The sequence below is a fragment of the Prinia subflava genome, chromosome 10, assembly GCF_021018805.1.
Source record: "Prinia subflava isolate CZ2003 ecotype Zambia chromosome 10, Cam_Psub_1.2, whole genome shotgun sequence".
Taxonomy (NCBI): Eukaryota; Metazoa; Chordata; class Aves; order Passeriformes; family Cisticolidae; genus Prinia; species Prinia subflava.
In genome coordinates, this window is record NC_086256.1 from 2,572,123 (window position 1) to 2,593,647 (window position 21,525).

Genomic DNA, 21,525 nt, shown 5'->3' on the forward strand with positions numbered 1-21,525 from the left:
TTGTAATCACCACAAAATACCTTGTGAAGAGCAAATGCTGATGGAAAGCTTGCCTGCTCCAGGAATTACGTATTCATTCAAAAATAAATGAAATAAAGAGCATTTTAACAATGTAGTTTTATGTAGAAATAGGGTAAGAGTTTCAAATGATTTCTTTAATCCGGCTGCTGTGGGTATTCTGGACACCGTGTCAGCACACCGGGCCCACCTGGATGACAGGGAATGCGCCAGTTCGGGTTAACCTGGTTTGGCAGGTCACGCCTTTAACTTCTGCTGGCTTTTTTCAACATATTTTCCAAGTACCTAACAAACTCCAGACACCAGCGGGGACAGCCAGAGGTGCGATTTCGCCGGGTGGGCCAATGCTATAGCGCGGGAGTTCGGGAGAACGGGGAGGGTTCACCTCACGTTCCTCCCTCACCCGGCCCCGCCGCTCGGTTCAGGGCGAGTCCTGCCCGCGGTGGCATCACCCGGAGCGGCCCCGGCCCCGCTGCGAGAGCCGCCTCAGGGCTCCTCACGGGTTGCCCAACCATCCCCACACCGCCCCGGGGCCGCGGGCCCTCACACCCGGCATCTTAACTGCGGGCAAGCGCGGGGCCGGTGCGGGCGGCGGGCGCGGCCATCTTCACTCCGGGCGCGACCCCGCCCGTCCCAGCGCCGGGCCCTGCCAGCGCCATCTTCAGTGAGGGCACGCTCTGCCCTCAGCGCGGCCTCGCCCGCCATATTTAATGAGGTCACCCCCCACCACTCAAAAAAAAAACCCCTAAAGCCCCCCGAGAAACCTAACCCGTACCCTCAGCAAACCACGAACGCCTCAGGATCCCCCTCCGCTTCTCCCCGCAGCCAGCGCGGGCTCTCCCCGCGGCGGGGCCGCTCCGCTCCTCCCCGGGTCAGCTGACGGCGGCGGCGGTCCCGTCATGGCCGCCCGGAGCGGCGCGGCTGAGGCGGTGGTGTTGCTTCTCCTCTGGTTCGCAGCCCTGGAAGGAGCAGCGGGCTCGGAGCCGCCGCCCAAGTGCGAGGAGCTGCGGCTGGGGCAATATCCTGAGCGGGGCCGGGTCGGATCGGATCGGGGGCGGTTGTTGTGGCGATGGGCCCGGTGTGAGGGGAGGCACTGCTTGTGGCGAGGGGAAGGGGCGGTGGGGACCGTGAGGTGCCGGGCAGGGCGGGGGGTTCGTGGAAAACCTCAGGGTGGGAGCCCCGAGGGGGTCTCGGCTGTCAGGAGCGGGACGGGGCTCCTCAGGGTGCGGGAATTGAGGACACGGCCTCAAGCTCCCTCAGGGGATGCTCAGATTGGAGATTAGGAGGAATTTCTTCACAAAAAGCGTAGATAAACATTAGAAGGGGCTGCCTAGGGATGCGGTGGAGTCCCCATCTATGGAGGTGTTCAAAGAACGCCTGACTGTGGCACTCAGTGCTCTGATCTGGGTGACAGGGTGGGCAGCAGTCACAGGTTGGACTCGATGGTCTCAGAGAGCTTTTCCAACCTAATTAATTTTGTGATTTCTGGCTGTACTGTGTGTGCCCCAGCACATGCTTGGGGTGTCCTTCAAAGAGCTTGCCATGGGATGACAGAGCCCGCTTTGCCACCACTCCGCCTTATTTATTATTTGCAGGAGTGAGACGTGGAGACTTTGCCAGTTTACCAGGAAAAAAATGTGTTTCTGTGCCTTGCACAGCTCCGAGGAGCAGGAGGTGTGAGGCTCCTGGCTCTCCAAGGCACCTCTTGCCCTCCCCAGAACATGTTGGTTGATGGCAGCTGACAGTTTTTGATGATCAAAAGTGTCAGGAAAGTAAATCCTGGAAAAGCTTGCTTCATCTCCTGCTTTACTTGGCTGTGGGATTTGAGACCTCTGGAAGTCAGCTCCTGCTCAGTTTGTTCCTGCGCCCAATTCCTGGCGTTTCAGATGCTCATTTTTACGCGTTCGTTGAATTTTGTGTGTTCCCGTAGATTAAATTTTCTCAACCAAATGCCTCAATTTCAAGGCACTGTGGTATTTAAATAAGGGAACGAGACCAGATGAGGCGTGTGCTACCTTGTTGCCTCCAAGTACAGAGGCTGTGACTGATAAATATTGTAGTTCCTTTAGGTAGTGCTGACTGCAGCACTAATTAAATGTGGGGCTTATGCGATATATTGGTGTATTAAATTGGATTAGCAGATTTGCTGCATGGTAATGTGCTGCTCCTCTTTTGGGGGATGGGTAGGCACCAACATCAAGGTGCATCTTAAATCCTTGGGGTTTAAAGAAGGTGGAATAAATTACTGTTAAACCTGTTGTAGTGTTTGATATGAAAACTGTTTTCCTCAATTACCTGAACATATATGTGTGATGAGCCTAAAATAGACAATAGCACACAAGAACCAATGAATTGCACAAATCACACAGCATATGGTAAGGATTTCTGATTTATATATTGATTAACTACGTTTTTTCAAGGAAGTGTTCAATTTACTCATTTGTGTATCTACTTGATGAGCTTTATAAAAGATGGGATTAGTAATATCATTAGTCTGAAAGCCCAAAACACTTGTGTGGATTGGGTGCTTTACTAGAAATGAATAAATAAACTGTCTCTGATTGGTACTATTGTAAGTGAGGTTTCTGGTAAATCTCTTCAATGTATGTTAGACCCTTTGGGCTCTGTCCTGCACTACTGTGATTAAAACAAACCATTCCTGTCAGACTGATTTTGCATAAAATTATTAAAAGAATTGACACGTGACAGAGCTGCCTTCAAAATCTTCTAATTTTCATGGGTTTTTTTCTTAAGGCAACGTAGTGCCTTCCATCATCACCAGGTTTTGGTGCATGAGGCTCTGTTTTGAAAGCCAATTTATTTGATGTTCAGTTCTGACATACTTCAGAGTATAACAGAAAAATTCATAAATTGATTACTTACTTTCCTACCTGTGCTTAACTTCTTTGATGTTCTCAGGCATTGCAATAAACAATCTGTGTTTGATAGCACATAAATTCGCTTTATGCACACCCCTGTTTTAAAGCCATGGAATTACAGAATAGTTTGGGGTGGAAGGGACCTTAAACCTCCTCCAGTGCCACCCCTGCCATGGCAGGGACACTTTCCACTATCCCAGGGTGCTCCAAGCCCTGTCCAACCTGGCCTTGGACACTTCCAGGAATGAGGAGTCCACAGAATTCATGTGTGTGCCTGTTGTCTTTCATATTTTCCTTTCTGTAAGTGCTGAATGATTTTCTTCTGGGATAGTGAACGTTTTCCAAATAATTTCAGACACTGGATGTAAATACTTTGCACAATGGATCCTTTTAAAAGTTTCTTTCAGTTCTTTCCATCATTTTGACATTCTGTCCCTGACTATAAATGGGCAGCCAGAGACCAGAAAAAATACTGCATAGTTTGAGATTGATCATAACTCAAGATTATCAGTTAACTAATTACCATGTGATTGTATTTAATACACTGCACTTTTGAACAGGAGATTAGCTTCAGAGTAGAACAAGTTGCTGAATTAATTAACACTGTTTCTTTGTGTAGCGTTTTTACACACACACACCAATTTTTAGATTGTCCTCACAGTATTTGAATTGCTTATTTTTTCAGTATTACCTGTACTAAAAAGTTAATTTCTGGATCATGCTTGAAGCTCTGCAATTTCTGATCACTTTCTGTGATCCCTCACCCAGACAAACATGGTTTAATTCAAAGCATCAAAGTGGTGTCATTGAGTAGAATTTGGAGTTTGGAGTCTTTGGACTGACACTGAGAAGAAAACTGTGGCTTTTCCTGTATCAATATATTTTAACTGTGTTTCTTCTAATAACAGAAAAAACCTTCTTTGCTTAATTTACTTTACAAGAAATAATGTATATTTTTGGAACTGCCTTAGAATTAGGCACATTGATCAGTAGCATCATGGAATGATTTGTGTTGGAAGGGACTTTAAAGCTCATCCCATTCCACCTCCTGCCATGGGCAGGGACACTTCCACTATCCCAGGGTGCTCCAAGCCCTGTCCAACCTGGCTTTGGACACTTCCAGGGATGGGTATAAAGTCCATGTAAGATTTTATAGCAGTTAAGTCCACACATAACTCAAACCTTGTTTTATTTTTTGTCCCTATGCAGTAGGGATAGGCATTAAAAAAATCCATCTCTTGTCTGTGTGCATTACTGGAAATTCTGCAAAGAATGTTAAACCTGGCTTGCAGTTTTGTTGGAATTAACCAACAGGACTCACAAGTACTGAAAGCTGGTAGAAAATGGGTTAAGAACTGAAATTTTTTTCCTTTAAAACAACAGACTACAGCATTGGAGAGTGACTAATATTCTGGTAATATATTGCAAACTTTAGCAGGTGTGACTTTCTGCTGTGATTTCCACTTTGATTCCCCTAAGAGTCAAGAATAATGGAATAATTTGGGTAGAGAGATCCCTCAGGAAGTTGCCTAGTCCAGCCTCCTGCTCCAAGCAGTGTTGGCACTGAATTCCAACCAGGTTGCTCAGGGCTTTGTGCAGTCAGACCTTGAAAACCTCCAGGGATGGTGATGGCATGACTTCTCTGGGCAACTTGTTCCAATATTTGATTGTTCTCATGATGAAAATGTTTTCTGTGTATCAGCTTCAGATTTTTCATTGACTCATATTGAAGCCAGTGTGGAAATTACAACAGAATTGGGGCAGCAATTAGGTTTGTGTATTTTGCTTAAAATATAGCAAGGAAAAACTACAAGTTAGTGTTAGGACTAGCTTAAAAAAATATTTTTAAGCAAGTAATTGTGTGTGAACTATGCTTTGTGTCAAGACTGTTGCACAGTAGAACTTAATTTGTTTCATTTGTGTGTTGTCAGAAAACTGCTCTGAGTGTCAGCTTAATTTCAAATCATTTTTTGTCCTCAGTTCAATGTCTGCCAGCACCAAATATTACTTGCAGAGATCACCTTGGCATAGAGAGAGTCTTCACGGGACACGAAGTTGGATTTTACAAGCCCATTGAGTGTCGCAATGTGTGAGTACTCTTTGGTTTTGAAAAACTGAAGTTTGTCCAAAATTGTATGATGTGTTGGCAGAAGGAGAATAGAAGTAAAACAGCCTTGCACACTTTGCCCAGTAGTTAATCCTCTAATAAACAGTGCAAGGATGCAACACAGGGTCATGGCAAGGGCTGGGTTGGGAGGGACCTTGGAGCCCATCTCATTCTGTCCCCCTGCCACGGCCAGGGACACCTCCCACTAGACCAGGTTGCTCTAAATGTTGCTCTAGGGAAATCTGTCTGTACAATTTTTTTGTTGTTTAGTTATGTTTGTGTCTTTGTTTTAACTTACTCTTTTACCTTTGCTTTACTTCATACTTCAGCTTGGCAAAATTTTGCTCCAAATGCTCAGGCCACATTTCCTGTGTGCCTAAAATCAGCGCAGTTGCTGGAGGGAGCTGTTGGAGACCCCCTCCACCCCTTCCCTGACAGACCCCAGGACATCAGGGAGCTGCCTTGGATCCGTTCCCCAGTCTGAGTCACAGTACAGTAGCTTCAAATGCTGGTGCCAGCACAGGGATGAGGGTGACTCAAGGATAAAACAGAGAGGACAAAGGAGGGCTGCACAGGGCTCTGCTGCTCAGTGCTTCATGCCAGTTTAAAGTGTGCCTGTAGCTGCAGCTGAAGTTCTGTTATTCATGAATTTTAGGGGAGCTTCAGGATCTCTGCAGTTCCCCCCAAAATCTATGAGAGAAACTGTTCTCTATTTTGAAACAACTTTTTTGTGTTTAATCCAATCCACTGTGTCTTCTAAGAGCCTGTTTCTGGTGCGTGAATGATGGACCTCATTTTTCTAAAGCACATTGTGAGTGATGGAGAGCTCTGGACACCAATAAATGTTCCAACTGGCCAGTGCTAATGATCAGCCAGCACCTGTCACTGCCATTTGTTTCCTCTTTTCCTGGGATTCACAGTGGAACCTTTCTCTTTTGTCCTACTGGAATCTTTGGAAATTAAAACTCCAGTAATCCTGGGTACTCCCTGTCACTCTGGAGGGCAGATAACTCTGATGTGCTACTTGCTGCTCAGTAATTTGCCTAACTCAGAAGTACAGCTCTGCCTCTTAGTTTCATAAATATTTTCTCTGTATTTAGTCAAAGCTCAGCAAACTGAAGAAAACATATTATTACATCTAATCAAATTTAAATGCCAGCAAAGTAGACGTCAGTCACATTTTTGTCCAGAAACAATTGTGTTTCAGTCCCATCTGTGATGGGGGCTGAGGAGAAGATGAGCTATACTAGTTTAATGAAATTGCTTCCTCTTTAGATTAGTTGGTAATTCTTATGTTTGGAGGGGTTTTTGTATATATACGTATATTTTTGGTTTAGTGTATTTTCTAGAAACACTTTTTAAAGGTTGCTTTTGTCCACTTTTATTTATTAAAATCCAGGTCTGTAGGCAGAGAAATCTCATCCTTCTTACAGTATCTGTTATTTGATCATGACTATTATTTATGATGAATAATCAATGGTTCCACTACCAAAAGAACTTGCTGTGGCTTTTCCAGTCCCACAGCTGCTGGCATGGCAGAAAGAGAAAATAATCCTTTTTGCACTGAAAATTCCAGTGAAATACAACTGTGAATGTAGATAGTTACACAAGCATGTCCTTCATAATGTCCTAAAACCAGTAAAAAGTGGCAGCAAGATTAATATCACCATCCTTCATCTGTACACTTATTTAAAAATTGGTCCAGTCACTGATAGACCTTTTATGAGGCACTTTGAATGTTACCTAAGTGTTAGAAATATTGTTTTAAGCAGGAATTTCCAGCTTATTATTACAACAGTAGCCCTGCCTTTTCTACTGCTTTTTGGAGATTTTCCTGCATCATACTGAGTTTTGGGAGAAACTGTAACTGTGGAAATAACTGCACATCATTTAACCAGAAAATTAGCTTGAGAAGACATCTTCCCATGGCAGGATTGTCCCAGCATGGGGACAGCAGGTGAATCTCCATCCCCAGCTCTGTGAAGGGCAAATCAGCAAATTGTCCTCAGCCAAAAATGTCATTTCGTTTTGGCTAAGTTCTGGGATCCAGTTATTTTAGAGCAAGACCAGGAGATGTTACGTGTTTGTGTGAGTGGATGTGTTCAAGTTCAGTTACCCTAGCAATAATTGAAGGAAAAGCTTGTAAGATTGCCAGCAAAGAAGTACTGGGAGTTAAAATTGCTTAGGTTTGGCTTTAATCTGATATTTTGGAGGTAGATCTTATTTTTTGGCCAAATTCTAGGATCCCCCAGATTGGCATCTATCATATATTTTACTTAATACGTGCAGGCCCTGATGCTGCAGAGTTGAAATGTCCATTGTTCAAGTGTTGCAGTTCCAGGAAAGGAGGCCATGGAATGATTCTCTGTGAAATTCATGGGGTTCAGTGTGGACAGATCTTTGAGAAAGAGATCCTGAGAGAGCAACCTGCAGCAGCACCTGCTCTTGTCAACTGCTGTGGAAGAGCTGGGAGGAAAAGTTTTTACCATGGCAGCTGGAAGAAATGCATGCAGAAAAAATAAAGGTTTTTGCAGAAAAAATAAAGGTATTTGCAGAAAAAATAGGTGAGGCTGAGGAGCAAGAGAAAATCAAAAGAGGAACTGACAAGAAATTGCATCTTTTACCCAATTGTAGAAATTCCTTCAGATGCCTGGGATGTGTCATTTTCCTACTCAGTGGATTACTCTTTGTGCATGTTTTTATCTGAAGGAGTAAGGGAAAGGAAATAACACCAGAGTGGATGCAGCCTTGTCTGAGTGTTCTCATGCTTCCCCTTCTGCATTTCTTCTGCCCGTCAGTTTGATGTTGATGAGGCTGCAGAAACTGTTGTGCTTCCAGAAACATCTCAGTGCATAGGCAAGGGCTCAGTTTATTACTAGTTGTGATCAGGAGCAAAATTAAACCGTGTTCCCATTTTTTATGTAACAGCTCTTTTTATGCTTTAGTGTCCTTGGAGGGCTGTTGACACTTTGTAGTTGATAAACAATTTCCAGCAGTGTACCTCAAGTTTTAAATAAACACATTAGTGTTCCTTACAGTGGAAACAAGACAGTTCTAAAGATGATAATTTACGTTACATTAAGTTCCAGGAATGCCCTGTGTGTTCTGTGTTGCTAATAAACACCAAGTAACAAATACTGAGGTAAGAGTTATGATTTAATCACTTAATGTTGCCATTAGGTTTTAAAGTCAGTAAATTTAGATAATAAGCAAAAAAAGGTAGGTCTCTTCTTGGCATTGAAAATGCTTAATAAAAGTGCTTGGACTTCTGTCAGCTACTGTCTTTTTGAGACCGTTTTATTCAACTGTCAACCAAGAGTTTAATTTGGGCCTATTAAATAATTGCTGGCACGTAGTAGCGCACGTATCAAAACAGTGAATTATTGAATATTTTTCAGTTCTAATTCCATTTGGGTTTGCTGTTGGGGAGCTCGCTGCTCGCCGAGGCAGCGATTCCAGCACTGAGAGCGATGTGTTTTTAGCTCCCTTATTAGTGCAAAGTTCTCCAGCAGGGACTGCACTAACAGGTGGTTTGGTGGCTGCATATCCAGCTGTTGGCAAGAATGGTTCCAATTAGGATAAATCAGAAAAAGCCTGTTCTATCTGTTTATTTTGTATGACTAACCATGGGAAGCTTAACTTGAGAGTGCCTCTCTACCCCCGTGCATCTTTGTACTGTCAACAGTTCTTTTCATTGTGACTTTGTGCCATTTACAGAGTAATGAGTGAATCTGTGACTTTCTCTTTTTGTTGAATCCTTCCTGCAGCTTCTGTAGCCGGTGGCCATGGTTCATTTCTCCTTCAGATCTCGTGGCAATTACTGTCTCTGCTGACATCTCACCTGCCTGTCCTGTTCCTCTCCATTTGGCTGCGTGTGAGACTAATGCCTGCAGACAGGATTCGCACACCTCCTGCCTTCCTGGGCTTGTCTCAGTGGGGCTGAACTCTTAGGAAGTGCTCTGTGAAGCTGGGGATGCATCAGCAACTGAATTATGTCTTGACAAGAAATCATCATTTAGTTTCAGAATAATCTGTATTCTGCAAGAGTACGCTTGAGTTGCAGCAGCTGAGGTTCCTTTATGGGGGATGCCTTCCCAGTTTGAAAGCTTAACATTATCAATTCCATGGCCGTTAATTGAAGATAAATAACAAGTCTGTTGGTTTTTTTTAAACCAGAGCAGCAGGAAAATGAGTCACTACTTTAACAGTCAAAGTATGAGTGGCTATATTTTGCAGTCATTATCTACATTGCTTGTTTCTTTTGGCAGAAATGGATACTCCTACAAAGTTGCAGTGGCTCTGTCCTTATTTCTTGGATGGTTGGGAGCAGATAGATTTTATCTAGGATATCCTGCATTAGGTAAGTTTATTCCTTAATTTTTTTCTTTGAGGTAAATCTTATTCTTATGCCTGACTTGTATGTGTACACTCATATTTTGAGTAATGAAGTCTGACAGTCACAAGTTCTAATATTTAGAACTAGAATCCTTCCTGGTCAAGTGAGATAAAATGCTGCATTATCCTCAGCCTGCTCTTCTGTTGGAGTGGTGACAAATGGAGATGTAGTGTCCAGCAGATAAAATCCTAATAAGTAAATGTGGTTATTGCTACTCAAACTTCTGCTTTGCACTGATGTTTTACCACAGCATTTTTTGTGAGGCACTGGAGCAGAAGTGGCTTTGCCTCATGGGCCACCCTGAAATGAGACTTTCCTTCACCAGGAAAAAAGGGGACAAAGTAAACCTGGTGTTTTGAGAGATGGAATTTATTCTGGCAAATGCACACCTTCAAGATAACTCATAGTATTAATAGCAATTCTGCAGAAGCTGGGACTTCTAATAAAACCTCTCTCTGGTTTTTAGGACCTCATTGCCACTGGCTTTAAAGTAATGCAAATACCTTATTATGACAGAACTGCCTTCACTGCCTTTTTTCTGAGCTGGACAAAGGGAGTGAATTTAAGTATAGATAGGATGGAGCAGTGACGTGGAAAAAACTGTGTGTGTTGCTGTCACTTCAGCCAGAAATTCTGAGTTTATGCTCATTAAATGCCAACTCTTTTTAATGACATTATCTGTCCTTCTCTATAATCTTAACATCCACATCTTTTATCCCTGAGATTCTATAATTAGCATTTACTTTGTCCATCTGTGTCACAAAAAGATGCATTTTTGAAAGCAGTCAATAAGGTGCATTATTTAGTGGTACTACTGGATTTGGAATAATAATTTGCAGCAATTATTTTTAATATATTGTGGTAATAGGGATCCATAAATCTTTAATTATTTTATTGAAGTTCTTTATGGCTGATGCTTTAACCCTACTGGATTATACTGTAGCCAGTAGCCAGAGTTAATATTTAAAATTAAACTCTTCCAGAGCCAAATTTTCAATCTCTTGTAAGATAAAGAATGCAAAAGCAAATAGGTAAGAGTGGAAAAGAATAAAAATCAACCCACTGGATTCCTTTACAGTGGCTGATTAGGGATTTCTTAGGTCATCTGTGCCTTGGCAAAAAATGGTTAAGAAAGGTTAATAGCACTGAAATCTTTTTTGCAAGTGTAATGAAGACTGTAAAAGCTCTTTGGTTTATTTTTTTCCCTTCTCTGTTGTTTAAAGAGCACACAAATACAAACAAGCTATTGAGTATGTAGAAATGAGGAAGGCAGCCTCTTCCTCTCCCACACACTGTGAAGCAAACCAGGAGTTATTACTGTAGAACAACACTATTTTTTCCCTCTGTGCTTTAGAGCAGTTTATTTTCTCAGTGTGAACTGCTTGTAGGGAGGGAAGAAAAAAACCCAACCTTACCCTGCACTCCAGAAATAAATCCCAGGAGTTCCTGCCCTCCTCTGCCCCATAAACAGCCCTGGGGGAGAGGAGGTGCTCTGTGGGACACCTTGGTGCTTTGGAGAGAGGGGATTAACCAGAATTTTCCCTGAAATAATGCTCATAATTGATATAGTTCTCTCTGGCTTACATTCATTGTACAAGAAACTATTGATATTAAAAAAAAAAAAAATAAATTAAAGCAGCCTCTTTTTTCTGAAAGGATTTTTCAAATGAACTCTGCCTTGCAGGACAACTTCCAATAAAACATTCATCTGTCAGTTGCTATTCTCATATATTTTCTATTAATCTTTCATTTATTTGTGTAAAAAGCAACATTTTTGAATACCAGTTAAAAAGAAGTGTTTGTATATTTTTCAAAAGAAATTCATATTTCAGCAAAAATGTAAAAATTATACAAAAGATTGTTTTCCAAAGTTGCATGTTCTGAAAATCAAATCAGTGTTGTGCTGCATTGAGGTGGTAGAAAGTCTCTTTCTATTTATAAGCAAATTTTGCAGCTCAAGTTGGGATTTTTTCTGTCTGTGCCTCAGTGAAAGGAATATTTCAGTAACCTGATTATCAACTTTTGTGTTTCCTTGTTTAATATTTAGATGTTAAGAAAAGAATTGTTAATATTTAAAATCTTTACAGTGCGTTCAGGATGTAGAAACATGAATATGTGGTTTGGTTTCTTCCCTAATAATTAAAGTAGTTTAGGTCTGCTTCTGGATAAATGTATATATATAAACACATCCATTTTGTGGGATAAGGGGAGAGTTTGGATGTGATTGCCACCAGAGATTAAATCCCAGTGATTGCTTAAAGCTACATTAAATTTCACTTTTCTTTTTTTAGGTTTGTTAAAGTTCTGCACTGTAGGGTTTTGTGGAATTGGGAGCCTAATTGATTTCATATTTATTTCAATGCAGGTAAGTCAGGGCTTTCAAAACAAAATAAAGTCTGTGTTTTTTGAAGCTTTGATTTGATTACTAACACTTTGTTAACATTTTGGCCTTAAGAACCACTGGATATTAAAAAATCAAGGCATTTATTTTGGCTCTGTTCGTAGATTGATGTTGTAGAATATAGACACAAAACACCAATATATTTGCTGTTGGAATTAAAACTTAGATTATCCATCTATAAATACTTACAGTGAATAGCTTGGAAGCTACAGCACCATAAATTCAAGTGGTCAGAATCTCTTTATGTGAGGCAGAGGGTTGGACTCAGCAGGGGATGTCCTGCTCTCCCCAGAACCCTCAACTTCTGTGTTTGCCTGTGCTTTATGCTGATGAAGGAAGACATTGCCACTTCCATTTCCCAGCCCTCCTCCAAATTCAAGTCCCACATCAGCTGAGAGCTGTGACTGAGGCATTCAGGAGGGTTAAATCCCCAGCTGGAGTGACATCTTGTGACATCACGAAATTGCCAAATTGTTTTATTCAGCAGCGCAGCCATTTGGCATGAATTGCAAATCGGCTGTGATGAACTCAGAATCCATTGTGGATATGGGAGTTGTTTCTAGGGGTTTGTAGGAAAATATTTTAAAAGTGTGCACTTTGTATGTGTCTTTTGTGTGCATTCTCAAATTCCTTCTCTGCTGTGGCAGTGATCTTGCCTCAGAGCATTTACAGATCCAGTTGAGAGTATCTTTCATCTCTCCTTGTTGATCTCCCTGGTGACTCCACATCAATTTAGCACTCCCAGAACAAAAACTCCATGATCTTTCCTCCTCCTCTTCATTCCTTACCTGTTCAGGATTTCAAAGACACTTGTCATCAGCCTAATTCTCTGCTGCCGACCCTCCTTTGTTCAGGAAAAGTGGTTTGGAGCCCCCTCATTTGTTAGGCTGGTTTTGTGCCTCAAATCCTCCCTGGATTAGCCGAGTCCCAGTGCCTGGCTGTGTAATTTGGTTGATTAGAAGCCCAGGGGAAATGTTCCTTCTGAGACAGCGCTCTCTAAAACAGTTAAACTGCAGCATAACTTCAAAATAAATCTAGTTTCCGTTTGACTAATTAAGCATGACTAATTTTATGATGGGAAAATTAGCAGTAATTGAGACATCAGCACAAAGTATATATTTCACTTCATATTGCAAAGTCTTGGTTCCTCTTCTCCCTTGCAGATCGTTGGCCCCTCCGACGGCTCCAGCTACATCATCGATTATTACGGGGCCAGGCTGACCCGGCTCACCATCACCAACACAACCTTCAGGAAAATGCAGACTTATCCCTAATTTCCCTGCCTGTGGCAGGGAGTGGCACAAATCCATAGGTGCAGCTTGTTTGGATCCAGAGGTCCTCTGGAATTGCCGGGGATTTCCTGCTCAGCCCTCGTCAGAAATGCACGGTGAACGGAGATGATGAAATGGGGAAGCTCCTCACGTGAACAAGTTCACCTCAAAGGAGGAACTTTGGGACTGCTCTGTTTCTGGGAGCAGTTTGTTGCTGAGTTACATCATCTGTGAAAGGTGCAGACTGTTGCAGTGTGCACTGATGTGTCTGTGTCATTTAGAGCTGCAGAGAGAGTTGTTGATAATAAATACGTTGATATTTATTGAAATTGATAAGAGTTTTAGCATGGATGGGCCAGGATTGCACTTGAGGGTCTGTCCATGTGGCAGTTTGGAAACTAACTTAAATATCCCCAACCACACAAACTGCCTTTTTTCCCATTCTCTTAAAACCCAAAGAGCCCTAAACCTTGGGCTGGTGTAACTTGTGAAATTCTGTTAATTCAAACAATTATTTCTTTAAATTTTAGTCAAGTTGCAAAATTTGGTCAATGCTGATCAATAGTAATATAAATAGTAAAACTGTAGGTGACACATCACAAAAAAGGAGAGTGGATGTTGCCGTGCCCTAAGGTTAGAAAAAGAAATAATTGTTCTGCTTATTTTGATTTTGTTTTCTTTTCTCTCTTGCAACCATCCATAGTGAAATAAATACTTTTTTTTCTGAAAGTAAATTGGTGTGTGTGTTTTTACAGCTACAGAGTGTCAAAGAGTGAATTCTTTGTACTACTAAAGCTCTTAAAAGGCTCCTAGTTTGGGTCAGTTGTGTTTCAGTGCAGAAAATTCAGTGTCTTCCAAAGCTGTTTGACCTAAGTCTTTTGGACAACCAGGATTTCACTGGATGTTCCTTTCAGGAAAAGTATTTACACACAGACAGGAAACATGTCAGCAAAATCTTCGTGCTGTTTGACCAATTTTAAGCATCTCTTCACCTTCTAATGAGAACTGGCACTAACTGAGGGAGAAACCCATGCCATAGAAACTTCAGTGTAATTTTCTTTTTTTTTTTTTTTTTTTTTTACAAAGATTTGGGATAATTTTTTGTTTCTCAGGTGAAACTTTCAACCTGTATTTTTAAGGGAATTTCCAAAACTGAGATTCCTAAGTGGATTAATGAAAACACAACTTGTGGGGTTTAGGCTCTTATTAACCCACATTAAGCACAGAAAGCTTTGTAAAGAAATCCTGGTTTTTTCCCCCAAATCAGCATAACCTGACATGTCACATAATGAGAGTGAACCATTAGGAATACTCTGTGCTTAATGTTAATTCTTTCCTTCACACAAGAAAGGTGTGGGTTTGGAATCCTTCCTACCATGTGTTTTCCTTGTGGGTTCCAAGAGACAAGAACACTCTGTCAGCTCCGTTCCCTTGCCTGATATTTGTTCTGTCTCCCTTTGCTCTCTCTCCCACTGAATGCTCTTTGTGCTCATCAGTTTTGTTCCCTGAAATACTTTGAAAAACAGACAGGAAGTGGATGGAAAATAGAAGTTTGAATCGAATAAAATCTCCTGCCTAAGATCATCCTGTGACTTGTCTGCTTTTTGTTTTTCCAACCCTGAAGCTGATAATGAAGCTGTGAAAATAGGAAGATGTCGTGGATGTTTTAATAAAAAAATAGCCTTGAGCAACTTATCAAACAAGATTCCGTTCCAAAATGTGTCTCCAGGTGTACAAGCAGCAGAGGGCTCGACGTGGTGATTTCAGCAATCCAGGTTGTGCTTTGTTATCTGTAAAAAAATGCCAGGAGCTGTTTTGTGTGAATCAGATAAAATGCACTTTTATTTCCGAGGTCCATGGGATTGCTAATCCCAGAGGCCACGCAGCCAGCAGAGAGAGAGAGCTGCTGGCCCAAGTGTGTAGGGAGAGGAGATGGCAGGCAGTCCAGGAAATCAGAGCTGCTGTGGGATCCCTCTCTCCTGTGGGATCCTTCCCTGCTGTGGGATCCTTCCCTGCTATGAGATCCTTCCCTCCTGTGGGATCCTTCCCTGCTGTGGGATCCTTCCCTCCTGTGGGATCCTTCCCTGCTGTGAGATCCTTCCCTGCTATGAGATCCTTCCCTGCTGTGAGATCCTTCCCTGCTATGAGATCCTTCCCTGTTGTGGATCCTTCCCTGCTGTGGGATCCTTCCCTGCTGTGGGATCCTTCCCTGCTATGAGATCCTTCCCTCCTGTGGGATCCTTCCCTGCTATGAGATCCTTCCCTCCTGTGGGATCCTTCCCTGCTGTGGGAATCTTTCCTGCTGTGGGATCCTTCCCTGCTGTGGGATCCCTCTCTCCTGTGGGATCCTTCCCTGCTGTGGGAATCTTTCCTGCTGTGGGATCCTCCCCTGCTGTGGGATCCTCCCCTGCTGTGAGATCCTTCCCTGCTGTGGATCCTTCCTTGCTGGGGATCCTTCCCTGCTGTGGGATCCTTCCCTCCTGTGGGAATCTTTCCTGCTGTGGGACCCTTCCCTGCTATGAGATCCTTCCCTGCTGTGGGATCCCTCTCTCCTGTGGGATCCTTCCCTGCTGTGGGAATCTTTCCTGCTGTGGGATCCTTCCTTGCTTGTGGATCCTTCCCTCCTGTGGGATCCTTCCCTGCTGTGGATCCTTCTCTGCTGTGGGATCCTTCCTTGCTTGTGGATCCTTCCCTCCTGTGGGATCCTTCCCTCCTCTGGGATCCTTTCCTGCTGTGGACCCTTCCCTGCTGTGGGACCCTCCCTTGCTATGAGATCCTTCCCTGCTGTGGGATCCTTCCCTCCCGTGGATCCTTCCCTGCTGTGGGATCTTTCCCTGCTGGAGCCCTCGTTGGGATCCAGGGCTGCTCCCCTCTGCTCTGCCTCTGCACAGGACACAGCCATGGGTGAATCCCCCTTCCGAAGGGATTCCCCTTGATCCTCTGTCTTGTCCTGAGAACTTCCCACCTCAGCCACGACCCTCTCCCATCTCTGGGAAGCCTTTTAGGAATGAGCACCACAATTGCTCAACCTTTGGGAATTTCGTGGGCTGCTGCCGGGGTTGTTTTCTCCACGTGAAGACACAATAAATGTTAATATATGTATAATATGTTTCTATCTGCTCGTTTAGCTGCACAGCTGAAGTGGAGAGAGGGTTAACTGAGCAAGCAGATAACGCTGCAGGGCCAGGAGACAGTTAGTGAGGTCTTTGTTTTCATCTTGTAATTGTCAGATATGGCATGTTTACCATAAGGGCTGTGAAAAGTGTGATGCAAGATGTAAAGCTGTCCCACTGTGTTAATAATGAATTGGCTGCAGTAATATTTATCAAAATGTCTGTCCAATGATGATTTTTTGTGTTGCTGCCTGCTTTAGCCTTCTCCTGTCAATCAAGTTGTCCATCCCAGTCTTTCTGCAGTTCTGATTGCTCTGGAATAATCTTCTCTCGGGGTTGTTTTCCCCAAAACAGTTGCAAAGCAATGAAAATAATTAGACAATGTAGTATGTTGTCCTCCTGCCTCATTCCCAGATAAAATGATATCTGCTGGCCTTGCAGATAGTCAGGAATCCTTTCAACATTCCAGCTAGGCAGAGAAGTATTATTCTGTATCTGTAAAAATAAGGAACGTAAAAAGTAAAGGCCAGAGTTTAAAACAAGAGTTTGAGGTGCCCAGCTTTTAAAACCTCAGATAAAACTGTTCACTGAAGATGCTGCAGATTCAGGCCAGGCATTAAACCCAGATCTTCCCAAACTACCAGTACAGTTCAGTCATTTCAAATGTGACTTTACCAGCTGTCCTATTTCCCCTCTCTTTTTAAAATGACTAATTTAAGACCAATATCTGCAATGGGCTTTACCATGACCTGAAGGAGCTGCAGTTGGGAGAAACATCCAGCTTTGGGCACTCCACATTTGCTCCCCCAGTGCCAACGTGGTGGCACTTCAGTGTGCTGACTGCTCTAACAAATGACTCTGGGTTGCTTTCCTTCAGCTGGCCTAACCTGTGCATCCCTCACTTGTGTGCAGAGCTCCTTTTCACGGAGGTTTTTTAGAACAAACTGGTTATTCCTCCCGGGATTGAAACCACAACTGCGCTACAGCAACTTCCTGTGACAGCATTTTGTTATCCTCACCCTTTCCCTCCCCACCACCACCCACCACTTATTACATGAAGATATCACTGCTGCTTTCAGGACCTGATAACACCTTAAATGTTGGCTTTTACTCTGTTTCCAGAGATGTATTCCTGTACGTCTGCCAGTAAAACTTCTCAGCTCCACAGGAAGGTCTTTGTGTTTGAAATGCTCCCTTAGAATTTTTTTTTTTTTTGGAGAACATCTGTTGTCACCCCATCAAGGATTGTTTCCTTTGTTCCTCAGGAGGATATTCAGTTATATTTGCTTGCACAGCTCTGTCTATTCAGTCTGCTCCCATCTCCTCTCAGTGCTTTGGAGGTTTTTTTTTATTATTTTTAGATTCATTAGGTGTTTAGGCCATCTCTGCACCGCTGCTTGCTCTGCGCTTTTCAAACCTGCTTCCTCCTGAAAGTGATGTTAAATACAATAAAGTTGGGTGCTCAAGCACCCAGCTGGGGAAATTCCAGAGGCAAGACCGTGCATTTCCACTGCCTCACAAGACTGTTGCTAATTGTGTGATTGCTGATTATTTCAGTAATGCATCTCACAGACTTTCAAACTCAGTGTCATCCCTAACTACTCTGCCATTTTCATTATTATAAGTGGTCACTACGTGGCTTCTTTAAAAAATGCACCATTTGAATTAATTTAAATCATGTTCTCTAACCAGATACCTTGTTCTGGGTTCAGCATCAGAGCCTGCCAAAAAGTGAAATATAAGAGATTGTTCTGTTTGCATCTTCTGCCTGAATCCGAGGAGAAAAAAATAGCTTAACTTTAGGCATATGCTTAAGTGTTTTGCTAGACTGAAATATGATCAAGACTCTTCCCACTTTCTTCCTCTCAATCCATCTGTGATACCCAGAGAACCTTCCTAATCTCTGGGAATTATGAGAGAAAATCACATTCTGCGGGGGAACCTCAGCGCTGCCAGTGCGAATGGCTGATGGTGTTTGATTCATTTCGTGTATCCCAACTTAAAAACCTCCTTTTTGTTGCTTTTTGTTGCTTTTTGTCCACGCATCCTTTGGACATCCTGCCCCAATTCTTCAAGATCTTCCAGGAGGAGGTGGATTCTTCAGGGCTGCATCACGTAGGGATGTCAGGGCATCACATGGGGGATTCTGTGATAAATCCGGGCAGGGACCCTTTTTGGGGCAGGGACCCTTTTTGGGGCAGGGACCCTTTTTGGGACAGGAGCGATGTCAGGGACAGGCGGCTGCAGGTCCAGGCTCTGCGGGAAGAGGCTGAAACTCAGCCCCGCGTTGTCTCTGTGCCTTCTGCTTCCTGAAGGTGGAGCCAAACCCCCTATCAGCTCCCCAAATCTCCCGAGCTGTTCCTCAGCACACACTGAGCAGCACACCGGGGTTTTTCCCTGCACTACAACAGAGAGAACTGCAAAGTGCCTGCGAGGGCTCTGCCTGGCCAAGGCGCATTTTGCACTGTGGACCTCAGACTGCAGCAAAGGGAAAGAAATCCAAGGATAAAAAGGACACTCAACGCTGTTTGCACCGTGTTTGATGGAGATCTAGTTCCCAATATTCCCAACAAAATAAAGTATTTTTAAAAAAATACTGCTTGTCTCAGATCCAGCTCCTTGCTCTTCCCAGGATTTCTGATTGTAACTCTTTGTGCTTCATAAAAATCCCGGCCATCCACGTGCTCCAATAACTCTCCATGATCCATTTGAATGGCTGCTTTCAGGACTGCAGTGCTCCCCGAGCAGCACATTCCTCGGGCTCTGCAGATGCATATGACACAGCAGAATTTTAGGCAGTATAAGAATTATAAAGCTCAGTTTCCATTACTGTAATTGCTATATAAATCCTACCTTAGAACAGGCCTCTTTAACCTTGGTTTGAGCTGAGACTTGGTCCAAGTCTGATTAAGTTGAGCACCAAATTCTTTTCTCTTTGGTTTTTATTTTTCTTTTTTTTTTTTTTCTCTGCAGTATCATAACTTAGTGGGCAGCGGGGCGGGGAGGGAGGAGGGATCCAGCTCGTCCTCTGTGCCCTGTCCTGCCAGGGGGGTGGCTGCACTCAGGACATGTCCCCAACCAAGAGCAGGATGAGATGAGCTTTGCCTCTTGTTCCCTGGGAGAAGCACCGTGCCTCCCCTTGGAACCTGTGGCTGCTGCTGCTGCACAGCTGTGCTCAGTGCAGGTGTGAGAGTCTCTCTCAGGTGTGTGGGAGGCAGGAGTGAACCTTCAGAGCCTCTCTGGGGGGATGGAGCAGGAATTCCCAGCTTTTGTGTCATTTGCCACCACCTCGATGACAGCTGGGGTTCCCTGCTGGTTCCCTCTCGGGGTATCTGGGGCTGCCTTTGAGTCAAAGAATTCAAAACTTAAGGCAGGACAAGGAGCAGTGGGGTCAAAGTGAAAGAGGGGAAATTCAGGTTAGAGATAAACCATGAATTGTTCCCTGGATCTGCCCCTGGATCCCTGGAAGTGTCCAAAAGCAGGTTGAAACACCCTGGGACAGTGGAAAATGTCCCTGCCCATGGCAGGTGTGGCACTGGAGGAGCTTTAAGATCCTTCCAACCCAAACTAGTCTGTGATTCTATGATTTTAAAATGAGCAAGAAGTTGTCAGTACCATAAGCAGAGGTCGGTGATGTCCTACTTCACTGCTTCACTGGAGAATGTCAGACTCCCTTTTAAGCCAAGGGAGCAGCTTTGAAATGGATAGCCAAGGCTTGCTCCAAAGAAACTCTGGCACAGCATTTCCCATGCCATAAACCTGCTCTGCAGTGGGTGCTTTGCCCCCCAGTCAGTAAAGCCATGGGAATGTATTTATTAATGTATTTATTAACGTATTCTGTTTCCTTCACAGGGTCTTCTTCAAAGTTCCTTGAATTTACCGTGAGGAAAATATGGCAGGAACATGTAAGAGAACCCTGAGAACTGAAAAACTGAGTGTTCACCTCGAGCCAGACAAGACTGCCCACCATGTGGATCGTGCTGGCAAAGGCAGAGACCTGGGGAATGCTGAGGTGGGGGGTAATTTTTAGGGCTCTCATTCCAGGGTCCCATTGATTATAACCCTATTAAGAGCATGATGCATGCGACTTTCAAGTTATTTTGTTAACTAAGTGTAGGCAATGGATGTGTCATGCTAACAACCATAATTGCTGGTGTGTCTAACACAGTATGTAAGTACAGTAGAGTGAATTTAAAAGGTTGTGGTAATCTAAGAATGTTAAAAGGGGAATGTGTGCCTGAGGGGCGTGGGGGCTGGGGAGAAAAACGACTTACTTGACATTCACTGTCTTCCTCCCAGCTCCTTTGCTAAAGTAGGAACAGAATCGGAACAAAAAAATGTTTGTTTTACAGCTGTACCAAGTTACGGCGTGGACTCGTGCTCCCCCCCTCCTCTCCCACTTGCATCAAGTACATCCTGTACTTTTGGCAACATGTTGACTGGATATTTAAAAGCTGTGAACTGTTCTGAAAGTTTCACATACTGGGTTATGGGCCATGTGTGTTTGATCAAAATTCAATTACTGCACTGTACCATGCTTGGAAACCTATCATCCCAAGTTATGAAGTATGACGAAATAGGCTAATCTAATTGGTTCAGTATGGGAGCAGTATCAACCAAGCTTGTTATGATAAATAGCTTCCTGTGTTAAAGGTTCTCTAGAGCTTAAGTATCTTGGCTCACCTCCCTCTACAAAATAAGAATAGTGTTCCCTGGGAACAGTTACATCACTGTCCCTCTCCGACATTCACAATTAAAGGTTTGTGTATTTTTTTTTTTCATCTTGCTGTTCCTTGAGCAGATAAACCTGTGGACATCTACTGCCTTCCCCACCTCCATCCCCTCCCCAATTCCTCAGGTTAGGTGCTAACCCTGAGTCTGCTGTTCCTCAGGGCTGGAACTCACTGGGAGTGTTCAAAGCCAGGCTGGAAGGGGCACTGAGCAACCTGGTCTAGTGAAAGGTGTCCCTGCTGTCCCTGCCCATGGAAGGGTGTGGAAAGAGATGAGCTTTGAGGTTCCTTCCAACCCAAACCATCCCATATTCTAGAATTCTAAATCAAGCTTGACCAGGATGCCAAAATCCACCCCGGGGCCTCTGTGCTGCTGTGTCAGTACATGAGAGGTGTCTGTTAGTACAAAGATCTGGAATTTCTGATGTAAAGTTAAACGTGGAAGAACTTTAATCTTGCTGAGCATCCAATAAAGGAACTTCTGTTCCACACCTATGGATGTGCAATTATCTTCTTAAGCCCCAAAGTTTAGGTCATCAGTAGTTAAACACAAATCCAGGGTGCAAGTGCTGGATTATGGCTAGGGAAGGGCTATGTTCTAAGCCTGGAT

The 21,525-nt window shown here is 43.5% G+C and overlaps 1 protein-coding gene across 1 annotated transcript; it reads left to right on the top strand.

The window, feature by feature from the left end:
* The first annotated feature begins 762 nt into the window (after nt 1–762).
* Nucleotides 763–13,806, top strand: TM2D1 (TM2 domain containing 1). Its single transcript, XM_063406948.1, has 6 exons — nt 763–1,036; nt 2,320–2,393; nt 4,878–4,986; nt 9,273–9,364; nt 11,692–11,765; nt 12,965–13,806. Exons 1-6 carry the CDS (start codon nt 918–920, stop codon nt 13,073–13,075), a joined length of 579 nt encoding a protein of 192 aa, XP_063263018.1. The 5' UTR covers nt 763–917; the 3' UTR covers nt 13,076–13,806.
* Nucleotides 13,807–21,525: the final 7,719 nt, after the last annotated feature.